This window comes from Pleurodeles waltl, chromosome 12 (assembly GCF_031143425.1).
Source record: "Pleurodeles waltl isolate 20211129_DDA chromosome 12, aPleWal1.hap1.20221129, whole genome shotgun sequence".
Lineage (NCBI taxonomy): Eukaryota > Metazoa > Chordata > Amphibia > Caudata > Salamandridae > Pleurodeles > Pleurodeles waltl.
The window spans coordinates 600,363,508-600,377,454 of record NC_090451.1 but is presented as its reverse complement, the minus strand read 5'-3'; the positions used below and the strand labels follow the sequence as shown (position 1 = coordinate 600,377,454).

At 39.7% G+C, this 13,947-nt stretch overlaps 1 protein-coding gene across 1 annotated transcript in view; it reads left to right on the top strand.

Moving 5' to 3' along the window:
- The window catches only part of TOMM40L (translocase of outer mitochondrial membrane 40 like), a 265,960-nt gene that overhangs the window by 31,611 nt on the left and 220,402 nt on the right, over positions 1-13,947 (top strand). Inside the window, exons 3-4 of the mRNA XM_069217818.1 lie at positions 6,891-6,983; positions 8,574-8,675. Of these exons, the coding sequence (XP_069073919.1) occupies positions 6,891-6,983; positions 8,574-8,675 (195 nt within the window). The remainder of the gene's footprint in view (positions 1-6,890; positions 6,984-8,573; positions 8,676-13,947) is intronic.

Sequence of the window (13,947 nt, the reverse complement as noted above, 5' to 3'; positions counted from 1 at the left end):
AGAATAAACCTTGCACAGGGAGGACTTCTTAAAGGACCAACCACTAGCTTGATTTGTATACTTCTGAAGTTACTCGTGAAGCAGGTGAATTCAACACTGTAAGTGATCTGTCTCTTACTACCAGACTGGAAAAATAAAAGTACTTTTGTGCCATTGCTTCTCCTATGCTCATGCCCTTGGCAGAAAAGTTAATATTCTTAAATTAATCAATTATGCTAGCATACATCAGACCTTGAAAAATCATGCAAATGTTACTAGACCTGCAGGTCGAGTAGCTTGAATAATCTACTCGACCTAACTGTAATGTATTTGACCCGGAAGTGGGTCTCAAATTGTGTGATTCTATGCAAATAATGTATTTTACAGTCGCCCTTTTCTTCATTCTCACATATCTCTGCACCTTCAAATATGTGAGTTCAGCATTTCTGCTGTAAAAAAAATCCTTATTTGTTTGAATAAATCCACTAAACATTTGCTCCATGTATAATCAATCTAGCCCACATATAGGGTACACATGATCCATGCATGACTTGCCTCTTAGTTTACTAATAGCTTTGCCATCAGGGCAGGAGTGTTTCTCAGTTTGTTTGAACACCCACTTTTAATAAATATATTACTAAAGCATGATATGACAGCACACTGTCATTTACCGACAGTACATTTCCAAGAAATGTTTAAAAACCTTCCTACTAACTTGCATCTTTACTGATAAAACAATATAGTGTATTAACAATAATCTGTGAAAATTGGGTTTCAGAAAACATTTATCATTTCCCCATCACGGAGTATAGTGTTTTGACTTTTTTCATCCTTATAACATATTTTTTTCATCACACTGAAGTACAAAAAATGATCTTTCATAGCTACTGAAATATATTTTTAAATGTTTGTAGAGTTGACTTAGTTATATAAATGTTGTGTGTTAGGAAAAACCTGATACCATAAGCCTTTCATTTCAAATAGGTCAAAAAGCTCACCTTACAAAATCCTGGAACTTTGCAGTCACAAGAAAAAGTATTTCCATCACAAGAAGACAAACAGACTTTTGACCTCTGTCTCTGAACACAGAGCAAATGTGACAAAAATAAGATTTAAAAGCATCTTAATTGCTAGTTCAGTTTCTGACTGAACAGAACACCTGTTCTTTGTCAACTGCCAGAAGGGGCAAATAGGATCTAAAAGTACATAAAGGTGCCCGTCTCCTGCTGTGGAGCACCAGAAGAATTATGTACTGTGATTAAAACTGGAGATGTTGCTAGAATGTTGCTTCTTCACCCTCTTGCTTAAATTTCAGAAATATGAGAGTATTGATGCTAAATGGAGTACAGTTGGGCTCCCTGGGAAATAAAGCTCAGATCATCAACTTTTGTATAATATAACTCATTCATGTTTTCAGGATATCCAAAAGAAATATGTACAAAAATGCAAGGTCATGTAATGACTAACAGATTATATTAATTATATATGTTTGGTCATTCTTTTAAATGGGCTTGATTTTGATATTGCTGTCTTAGCCTTTGTGAAAGAGTTTTAGATATCATGGCGAGCAGTTTATCCCTTTGTGCTGATAGATCATTTTCATCGTGGGGCAGTAAAATAGCCCACCTAGATACACTTTCTGACTTTTATAGAAGAATCTTCATTACCTTTGGCATTACTTCTAGGTGTGTGGTAAAGCATCATTTATTGAGTGCTTTATTCCCCAATGTTGTAGCAAAATGCCCTAATTTGTACCAGCTTCATCTGAGCCATTTTGGAGTGCATTGTTAAACTGGGTTTGCTGATTAGACCAATATGCCAGATGCTGGTGAGATACATGTGTTTTGGAGACACACTTAAATTACAGTGTGTTCACATTGCTGTGCACAAGCCTAATGTGTTGGTGAAATCTTTGAGAATATATGTGGTGATGCATGTGGATATCTACCATATATTTGGGAGATAACTATGAGCTTGGGCAAAAGGTTTTTAAATGCTCCCTGGAATTCAAAATGTTTGTAAATTATTCTTATTCTAGAACGGATTGAGTTTGGTATTTTAGCCATATAAATTGAGAAGTAGCTTCTGCCACTGAGATTTTTTTAAGGACCAGCTGATTAAGAGTTGAGCTTGAAGTTAGATCGAAGAGCTCTGGTGTGGTGAGGTAGTTATGGAATTTTTGCTAACAAGGTAGGTCTGTGACATGCTCAGTGAGAAAGGCATTGCTTTGTAAGTGATAACATCTTGACACTGGTACCCAATTTAATCAATCCATCAATCACAATATTTATAAAGCGCGCTACATACCCGTAAGGGTTTCAAGGCGCTGGGGGGAGGGGGAGTAGCTGCTATTGGTCGAAGAGCCAGGTCTTGAGGAGTCTCCTGAAGGTGAGAAGGTCCTGGGTCTGTCGTAGGGGGGTCGGGCGGGAGTTCCAGGTTTTGGCGGCGAGGTAGGAGAAGGATCTGCTGCCGGATGTCTTGCGTTGGAAGCGGGGAACGATGGCGAGGGAGAGGCTGGCAGAGCGGAGTTGGCTGGAGGGGAAGTAGAAGTTGAGTCTGTTGTTCAGGTGGGTGGGTCCAGCGTTGTAGAGTGCCTTGTGAGCGTGGGTGAGGAGCTTGAAGGTAATCCTCTTGTCCACGGGGAGCCAGTGGAGGTCCTTCAGGTGGTGGGAGATGTGGCATCGGCGGGGTACGTCGAGGACCAGTCGGGTGGAGGCGTTTTGGATGCGTTGGAGTCGTCGGAGGTCTTTTGCTGGGATGCCTGTGTAGAGTGAGTTGCCGTAGTCTAGTCTGCTACTGACGAGGGCCTGAGTCACCGTTTTTCTGGTTTCCGTTGGGATCCATTTGTAGATTCTACGGAGCATGCAGAGGGTGTTGTAGCAGGAGGAGGTTCAAAAAGAGAGGGATAGGGAGGTATTGTGGTCCAGTGTATATCCTCCCAATGAAGCTATAGAAAAAAATATAAATACAGTGTTCCAATAAAGAGGAAGAAAAACACATAGGGAAGTCCTAAATTTTAGGAGCAAATAACCTCACACATCCAAAAGGATGTCATGCTTCATCATCGGTACAGCCCTGCAATGTCTGACGGGCACCACCCCAAATGGGGGGGCTCTTTGCCGGAGATCTTTTACAATGATGGTGCCATGACCCCAGGATTGAGTAGGGGAAAGAGATAGGAGATCAAAGTAGAAAATGGTTAAAATTGACTCTCACAACCTCCAATGGGTAAATAATTTATTGAACCAGTTGGAAGGCAGGGACCAAGATAAAAAAAAAAAGGAAGTGTAGTCAAACGAGTGAAATAGAAATAATGATCAATCACTCTATTGGAATCTATGAGTGGAAGGGAGGTTGGACAATTTTCAAACCAACCCTTTTCATGGGTTTCACTGCGTTGACCTGTTTGGACATGGTGAGGGCGGAGTTGAGGACAAAACCGAGGTTGCATGCATGGTTGGTTGGCGTTGGAGGGGGTCCCAGTGCGGTGGGCCACCAGGAGTCGTCCCAGGCCGAGGGGGTGCGTTCGAGGATGAGGATCTCCGTCTTGTCGGAGTTCAATTTCAGGCGGCTGTTTCTCATCCACTCAGCGATGGATTTCAATCCCTCGTGGAGGTTGGCTTTGGCGGTGTGTGGGTCTTTGGTGAGGGAGAGGATGAGCTGGGTGTCGTCGGCGTAGGATAGAATGGTGAGGTTGTGCTGACGGGCCAGTTGTGCGAGGGGGGCCATGTAGACGTTCAACAGCGTTGGGCTCAGAGAGGAGCCTTGGGGTACGCCGCAGATGATGATGGTGGCTTCGGAGCGGAATGGTGAGAGTTGAACTCTCTGGGTTCTGCCGGAGAGGAATGAGGAGATCCATTTGAGGGCTTTTTCTTGTATTCCGGCTTCGTGGAGGCGTGTTAGTCGGGTGCAGTGGCAGACTGTGTCGAAGGCAGCGGAAAGATCCAGGAGGATGAGGGCAGAAGTTTTGCCGTTGTTCATTTGTTGTCTGATGTCATCTGTGGCGGCGAGGAGCGCAGTCTCGGTACTGTGGTTGCGTCTGAAACTGGACTGGGAGGGGTCCCGGATGGAGTTGTCCTCGATGTGGTGGGTGAGCTGGGCGTTGACGATCTTCTCGATGACCTTCGCCGGGAAGTGGGGTAGGGAGATCGGGCGGAAGTTTTTGAGGTCGTTGGGGTCAGCCTTGGTTTTCTTGAGGAGGGTGTGGATTTCGGCATGCTTCCAGCTGTCCGGGAAAGTTGCGGTTTCGAAGGATAGGTTGATGACCTTTCGAAGTTGGGGGGCAATGGTAGAGTCGGCTTTGTTGTAGATGTGGTATGGGCAAGGGTCTGAAGGGGATCCTGAGTGGATGGAGTTCATGGTCTTGCGAGTTTCGGCTAAAGGTCTGTGCAAATGAGATTCCAGATATTGAGGTTAAGTACCTGTCTTACAGCAGCAATTTGAATTCCCTGGAATTACACTTGGACTCCAAGGTAAACACTGTTTGTTGAGTCTAAATGGGTGAGTACAAGATGGCTGCTTGCACCCTTTGAGGGAACTTAGACACAGGAAAATGTGGTGTAGATATCCCATCATGTAGGAGCAGCACCAGGCACCTTGTTTTAATTTGAGGAATCAAAGAAATTGATATCCATAATCACACCGAGATTCCTGGTGCGATGGGCTAGGATGGGCCAGGAGGTGGACCTACCTTTTTTGGCTAGCCAGTGGGCGAGTGCAATGTTGCCCATTTGCCATAGGCTTGTTCCTCATTTAGTAATGTTTTAACTTAATGTGATTCAGTAACATTCTATGGTCACTAAGTAGCAGGCATTGGCCAGTTGCACAGGAGTCGAGACAAGATGGGCTCCATCCAGAGTTTTAGTACTGTTATGTGTCATCTAATTTTAGCAGATGGTGTTGAAGAAAGGGATGAGTTTTGGTGGTGAGCTACAGTAGACATTACTGAGGAGTGGGTTGATAGTGGGCCCTTTATCAACTCTCGTCATCAGGGGTAAAAGAGAACTGCAAGAGGTCTGTTAATGAGGAAGGAGGAAATCGACTAGGAAGAGTGCCTTGTATCTCAATAGGGTATAGTTTCTAGAGCAAAGTACAAATATGAACCATATTAAAGGCAGCATAATGCTCCAGGAGCAGGAGTAATGCCACTCAATTTGTCTTGTGCTTTGAATTTATTTACCAGGTGTCTGCCACCTATCCTAAAGCCCCCTATTTTGATCCTTATGTGCAACTGTTGATTTGGTTTTTGGGTTTATTCCTATTATCTTAGAAAAATATGCAGTGAATGGACTCTTGAGTTCTGATAGCGTGCTTTCAGTTTATACATCCATATAAAGTATAGGGTTGTAAGACTAGCTGCATTGTATACGTAATATTATAAAATAATTCCCATAAGTTTATTCTCCCACTACATCACTAATCATGAGGACACTTTCTCATGATATCTCTGAGACTTTCTATGGAAACTATGTCTTCAGCTCTCTCGGGGAGAGAGGAGCATTTTTTACTTTGAAGAAACTTGTTTCTCCATCAAGGTTGCTGACTGAGAGCACACTGGATTCTCATAAACAGAGAGTGACCTTGTTGCCGCCAGGCTGCCTGTCTTTGGCATTCAGGTGTGCGACAACTGAACTCCACCCCTCATGATGGTAGATCTTTCAGTGCTAATTGTTATTGGTCACTACTTACTACAAAAATACATTTATTTTATTTAATCAGTCGTTTGCCTTTAGATTATTTACTGTTTGTTTATTCATAATCGCCACACTTCTTTTGATATCTGTTTTAATATTTTGGCATATACAAATCCTCAACAAAGACTAGTGTAGCTTTCTTGCCTGCTATCCCAGGGGTAAGGGTGTCGTAAACTCATTTAAATATCTGTGTCCTTGGCAGGTAATGTTAATATTCCTAACAATAAATCTCCGTGGGAGATTTGTGGGGCACAACCTGTTTTTCCTGCTCTGAATGGTATGTTGGTGTACCAGTCCTTCCTGAGGGCCAAGGAAAATCTATCGGATGTGGTCAGGACTGATCCTGTAATGCAATAATTTCAGTTCACTGTATCTTGAAATCGTCGCATTTCACAGTCTATGAAGGTTAGGACATGTTTCGATGTCAGAGAGAATATTATTTTCTTCAATGAAGACAGCTCTGTCTGTCAGCTTAGAGAGAACTGGAACGATGTAAACTGGATGATAGTTAAGAGGGACCATTGGGTTAGCGTCATGTAGATGGTATCAGTGTACTGGTTCTTAAAGGAGTAATGTTTGTTATGTGTGTGGGTAATGTCTTGACTAACTTGAGAGTAGTGGTATGTGACATTTAGGGTACTTCATGGCTCATGAGTTTGTAAATTATTTGGGCATGTGGTTGAGCTATTTTGGAGCAAAATAACTCGTCTTGAGGGACTCGTTTTTGTGGCGTATAAAGGGGTATTTTGTGGATTGTGAAAGAATTGTCCATATTTTCACTTTTATTTCTCAGTCAAGGTGTTTTTAGATGGCAATTTAGTGGTTTATGAATGCTGTTTAATTCCCAGGAATGGAATATCCTGACTGATGCTGTTTTCAGCTAAACAGACATACATCTCCACAATGAAGAGTGTACATCTCCGCATCCAGACATTTACAATTTTCCTGTAAAGATGCAATGGTAAATCAAGAAAGATCACGCCTAAATGATATCAGGAGAAGGTAGAGTAAATAAAAATGTCCACATTTACAGAGGATATTAGTAACATCTAACAATCTGCTCGGCGTCTTAGTTTTCTTCCTGTTGTGCAAAACCAATTTCTCATTATCAGCATAATGATGCCCTGGGTGATTAAGCACATTATTAATGCTGTTTATTAATTGATTTGTTAATTAATTCATATCTGTAAAGACCATGTTTTCCTTTTGTCTCTGCAGGTCAGCCACATAATCCACATGAGTACAATCAGTCATTCAAACTATCACCTCAAGGCTTCCTACGTAGGAGACCAACAGCTTAGCTCAACAGAGGTATGGCTATTATAGGAATAAGTTGTTGGAAATACCGAAGGAGACTTTTACGTTTTTCTTGGGATTAAAAACTTTGACTTATTCGGTCGTTGCAGATACTTATAGAAGTGTTTGACACAGAAAAAGAATCTGCTGTTTATCTAGGGGCTGATGTTGATTGACATTGTATCCGCTTTTAATAATCGGCCACCCTGAGTATTAGCAACATGTAGAATAATAGCTACTAGAATGTATCTGAAATTTCTTGTTTTATTTGCAGATGCTGTGCTTTAGAGACTGCCTATTTTCGTTAAACAGCAGACAGATAGGTCTGCAGGCCTTTTATTAAAGGCAGGACAGGCGATTACTGATAAGAAAGATGAACGACCATTTTTTATTTGCAATAGCCGATTATTTTTCTGCATTTATGCTTACTATTGCATGCCAAAATGCATTTGATGTATTATGAATTCTAATAGGTGTGCTTTTAGTTTACAAAAGCACACTATCAGAACTCAGTATGCCTTAGTTTTATATGACACATAAATTGTACTAAAAAGTAAGGCCATCTACTTCTGTGCAATTAAGAATTGCCTGCTGCCTGTTAACCACTGAATGCCAATGAATCATATTAAGCTAAACACATCAAAACCGAGTTAAAAGTATGGAAAATGGACAATATTCCACTTGCCCACTGTCTGGCCAAAAGAGATGGGCCAGCACTCTAACCTATCACACCAAGTGAGGAACCTGAGTGTGATTATGGATGTATTCCTCTCACTGAGTCCTGAAGGGCATCAAGTCGCAGGGGGATCCTTCCAAATGGTGAGATAAATATGCCACATTTTCTCGATATGCAGTAAAATAAGACATGGATAGTCTGATTGAAATTGACAATCGTAGGCTTTGATATCTGTATTTGGCAGGATAAGGAATGTGGAACGGTAGTATTGGGATTTTTTGTGTCATCGTGGCTTTCACTTAAAGAGGGCATGGTTGACCTGCTCCTCGTGGTTAGGCAGGTGTTTGCTTTAGCCATCCATGTTGATTGCACAGCATGGCACACCCAAGAATGCTCTGGCTTTCTTACCACCACATCATTTATTTTCTCACAAATGCTGTTTACTCCCTCCCTTCACATTAAACATATTTGTTGTATGTTTTCATTGCTAAGCGTTCTCACAACATGATGCACATTTGAAATGTTATTGATGATTCAACCACACATTTTTGATATAAGTGTAGTAAACAGTTTACTTAATTTTCATACATTTGGTGCTAATCAAACTGCAACAAAATGTCAAAATAAGAAACACATTAAATAGCTAGAAAGCAACAACATGTTACATCATAAGTACCACAGTTATTTAGTATTGATCTATTTGTCCATGTACATAGTTACCGTAAAGGGTGTATGAGTGTCTTTATATATGTTACATTATGTGCTTTGGTCCCTCTAGTAATTTGTTTTCTATGCAGTGATGCTTGTATCTATGTTGGTGGGTATGTGTGCCCGTCCATTCAAATAATTTGTTCTCTGCATTCACTGATTTTTCAGTGTTTGCTACTCTGTGAACGAAACTAACCCCTCTTCATTTTTGGTATGTTTAGAGTTTTCCAACACTGATTGGGGACATTGACAATACAGGCAGTCTTCATGCTCAGATCTTTTATCTCGTGACTGATCGCATCCGAACCAAAAGTGTTTTCCAGGTAAGCACGATAAAGCAATTTATGTTTGTGTGTGTGTCTGAATATATATATGTATATGTATGCATTGTAAATCACACAATAAAACCATAATTTCAACAAGAAACATAAGAAATAAGGAAACTTAAGAACATAAGGAAACATAAGAACATAAGGCTTGGGAGACTGTTGATTTGGCTCATGGATTCAGATGCCTCATACTTTGCAAGTCTGTGGTAATTAGAATGCATTGCCTTGTGGTGGGTCCCATTTCCCAGTCGTCCGAAGCCTGTGTTTGAAGTATCGTATCTCTCATACACACCAAGATGGTTAGTTATGCCCTGATGGTCAGTTTAAAGAATCTTAAATTGCTGAGCAGGACTTTAGTTTAAGCACTGCAAGAACAGTAACCCTTTTCAAGTACTAAATTCGCTGTCTGGTTTAGTTGAACGTATGTGCAGTAGACAAATACTGCTTTGCAGTGAAAGTGGAAAAGCCCTGGAAACTGTGAGCTTTGTAGAAGATTAAAGTACTAGTACAATTAAAATGTTGTTGAGGATACAAGATTAAGCTAAATTCTGCTTTAGTCCTACCTTTTCTTTTGTGCAAAACATTTTATCATGCTTGATGTACAGTTTTATTCCTGTTCAGTGTAGCTTTGCATCTTATTAACCTTTGTTCTCAGTAGTGTCTCCATGTTATATAGAACTTCAGTGTTGGTTTTCTCAGCACTACAGTGGAGCTATTCCTTGTTTATGGTTGAGGTCAGATTAGCTTGAGCAGAGCTTCTCCCATGTCAAAATTGTCATAGTAAAGCTCTTCTCTGCTGCAGTCGGAAGGTGTTTTAACTAGAGAGTGTTATGTTGGATTCAAGATTCTTGGATTACAGTGTATGTTGGCTTGGTTCTGGTGCCACGTAGAAAGACACTAGTGTTAAAGGGTGTGTACATATTTTGTTTTGGTAAAAAGCAGTTATAAAAGACTGTGACTCGGATGCATGGCATTTTCATTAGAAAGTGTGATTTGGGTTCGGTGTCTAGGGGACAGTTTAGTTTGAATGTAAGGCAGTCAGCATTGATACTATATATGGATGTGCACGGTGCATCCAGTTGGAATACCTGGTGTGGGTGGATCATAGTTGTCAGATAGACATTCTAAGCTACTTTGAGTGGGATACTTTTAGTGCTGCAAAGCAGATGTGCTTGAATTGTTGGTTTGGATGATGTGTGTAATTCGGGTTGGTCAGTTAAATTGACAGTGAGATGAGTAGGTAAGGTGGGCAGGTTTGTATTGGGCATGAGGTGTTTGGGACAGAAGTGTGAGTTGAGTTGGCATAAAAAAGGAGGCTGAAAAGAGTGTTAGGTAGTTCAGGTTACAGAAGATAGTAAGATATGGTTTGAGCCCTGGGCTGTAAGTTGGGAGGGTGAGTGTTTGTGCTGGATGTGAATGGCTTTTCAATAAACTTGAAAGTATAATAACTGTAGTTTCACTGGTGGTTACTAGGACTCCCAATTTTAGAATATTTATTTTTTAGACATTTCTGTGTTTATTGTTTGTTAATTTTATCTTTATTTGTTTATATTTAGTTTTTGTTTTGTAAAATAAAATAAACTGCAAACTATATATATATATATATATATATAACCTAAAACACTCCTTCCAATATCAGGAGAACCAGGACACCTCCAATATGAAAATTCAGTTTATTTCAGCACAAAATCCAACGCGTTTCGGCAACAGCCTTACTCATGGACATCACATAAATAAAGTGCTTCACATATATACAGCCCAAGTTGGTCATAGAAATAAAGATAAGAGTGAAAATAAAGATAAAAATAGAAATAAACAACAGACAAATCCTAATACACCCACAGAAGAACACGTATTTGTGGTGGCCATCTTTGAAATGCACATTCAGTCTTAATACCATGTAATAAATGTTAAATAATTTTTAAATAGTTTTTAAATCACACTGATATCCCTCATAAGATTTACATTATCAAAAGACTTATTAAAAGTTACTTCTCATGATGTTACTCTTCAAACAATTGGTAGAAAATATAACAAATAAATAAATATTTGATACACCATTACAAATTTATAAAATAATTCAATTTTTAAATATCTCAATTAAATATTACAATTAGGTATCAAATACTAAATATTAAATATTAAATATTAAATATTTCATTTCCATGACGTTTGAGTAGAAATATCCATATATATTTTATCAAGTTAAAATCCAATATATTTTATAAAATATTTCATATAAATATTTAATACTCAAACCTATGTCTCAATTACTACCATTGTATCATGTACTGCCCAAGTGGGCATATACATTCACAAGTAACTATCCTGGAGGATAACATATCATTTCTGATGTTATACATAAACGACCTCGTTCTACTAGTGCATCATGACTTCTTAACCCAAGTGGGTGGACATACAAATTTCATTCATAATAAAAAACTAACACCTCTCCATATCTTAATATACATTGAAATAACACCAACACTGCAAAATACTATTGTAATAAAAAATGCTCATTGTACTACAAATCTACCACATATCTTCAAAATATATTAATTACTCTAGATGGATACTCAGTTCCTCACTCGAATTCAGCCCTACAGGTTCCAATGTCTCAAACTCAATTATGTATTTAGACTCCAAAGTGCGTAACGTCCTTACTCTATTACCGCCCCTTTTGTTGATCTTGACTTGATCAATGACCACAAATTTCAATAAATTCTCATTACCAGAGTGTTGCTTGAAGAAGTGCCTCGCTATCGGATAGTTTTTATCATAATTCTTGATAGCTCGTCTATGTTCCAGAACTCTTTTCTTTGCGCTATGTATCGTGCTCCCCACGTACAATTTGTCACATGGACATATCAGACAATAAACACAATAAGTTGTGTTACAATTAAAGTTCCCCCTAATTGTAAAACTGTCTGACATCCCTGGAACATTTAATGTTCTGCAGTTGTTACTAGTTCTGCAAGCTTTGCACTTCATACAACAAGCAAAACCTGCCAATTTAGTATTCTCCAAATGTCCCTTCAGTGTTACATCATTACGACATAAATTGTCTTTCAAAGATCTATTTCTCCTAAAGGTTATTTGAGGATTGTCACCAATCCAATTGTTTATGGTGGAGTCAGTCTGTAGAATGTGCCAGCTTTTGCTAAGAATAGACCGTATTTTATAAGACTGATTGTTGTATGTCGTAATGAATCTGATTGGGTCATTGTCCTTCACCTGACTCTCATTCGTCCTATACAAAACATCATCTCTCTTCAAGGACTCTACTTTCCGTCTAGCTTGATTAATAACTTTAACCCCATAGCCTCTACTTCTAAATCTTTCACACATTACCTCACATTCCTTTTGGAAATCTGCTGTCTCACTACAGTTCCTCCGGGCTCTCAGCAATTCCCCATATGGGATGCTGCGTATCAAGGTCCCTGGGTGTGCACTATGGGCACAGAGCAAGCTGTTACCAGCTGTCGCTTTCCTAAACAATTTGGTCACCAATCTGTTATCTCTTACATAGACTTCCACATCAAGGAACTCAATACAATTTGGATTCACATGTTCAGTAAATCTCAAATTGTAATCATTATTGTTCAAGTCTTGTACAAATTGTCTAGCTCCTTTCTCATCACCCTTCCAGATTACAAAAATGTCGTCAATAAAACGGCACCATAGGACCACATTGACATCAAATTGAGTGATCACTTCAGACACCTGTTCCTCCCACCAGCCCATGAATAGATTGGCATAGCTGGGGGCGAAGCAGGTGCCCATAGCTGTCCCTTGCAACTGTTTGTACAAATGATCATCAAAAATAAATAAATTGTTCTTGAGACAGAACTCAATCATAGTACATAACATTTCTGAGTGAAAAAGGAAAGACAAAGATCTCGCTCTAAGAAAATGTCTAATAGCTTTTACCCCTAAATCGTGATCTATACTTGTATACAAGCTGGTCACATCTAGGGTCAATAATAAAAAGTCATCATCCCATTGAATGTCCTCGATGATTTTTAAAAAGTGTGTAGTATCTCTCACATAGGAGGGTATTGACTCAACAAAGGGGCGTAGAAAATAATCGATATATTTCGAAGTATTTTCCAAAAGAGAATCCATAGCCGAAACTATAGGTCTCCCCGGTGGACTAACCATATCTTTGTGAATCTTCGGAAGGAGATATAGCACTGGGATCTTTGGATGATCACACTTAAGAAATAGGAACTCGTCCCATTCTATCATACCCTGATCTTTCCAATCTATAAGCATGGCATGATATTTCTCATTCATTAATCTCACATCACCCCAGCTCACTTCCTCATAACATTGGACATTACTGAGCTGTCTCACTCCCTCTGCCACATATTTGCTGGTATCCTGAATAACCACATTGCCCCCCTTGTCAGACTGTCTAATGACAATAGTGAGATCTTTTTTCAATTCTTGGAGAGCTTGCCACTGCTCACCCGATAGATTACTATTTTTCACATTCAATACACCATATTTCAACTTTTTCAGTTGTTTGGTCATTTCTCTTTCAAAAACATCAAGAGCATCACACTGGATGGCAGGAAGAAAGGTCGATTTCGGTTTAAACTTGCTAGGACATGTACTGTCTAAGGCGATATCTAATCCCATCAAATTTAGAATAGGATCCTCATGAGCATCCACCCCCTCACACAAATCCATTGCTGTGTGAAGTACATCAATATCCGAAATGCATAGTTTACTCTCATTATCTCTTACCACCACTTTCTCATCACTTTTAACTTTAGTATGGTACCACTTTTTTAATTTCAATTTTCTGATGAATTTGAAGGTGTCAATCCTAGTTTGAGTATAGTTAAAACCACCAGTTGGGCAAAAGGATAAGCCAAGAGAAAGGAGATCCTCTTCAACAGCAGACAATACTCTACTGGAGAGGTTAACGACATTCATAGTTGTTACTTGCGTGCACGAGTTACCACTCCCAAGGGCTTTGCGTCTTCTCCTGCGCCCCCTCTCCTTGGCTTGTCTGTTCCTCTTCCTCTTCCTCTGACTCCTCGTCCTCTGCCCCTCTGGGGATAAATTCCTTTGTGTTGTTCCAACCTTCCCTGATTCAACAGTCTGAATTGTTTTAAAAAATTCGATCTATCCTTTGCTTTGTCTGATGTCAAAGCCCCAGACACAACCGTATCAGACACATCCGAGAGGTTCCCATCCGAAATGTCACTTTCTTCTTGTTCCTCAACTAGCTGACTTGCTTGTTCAGTATTCCTTA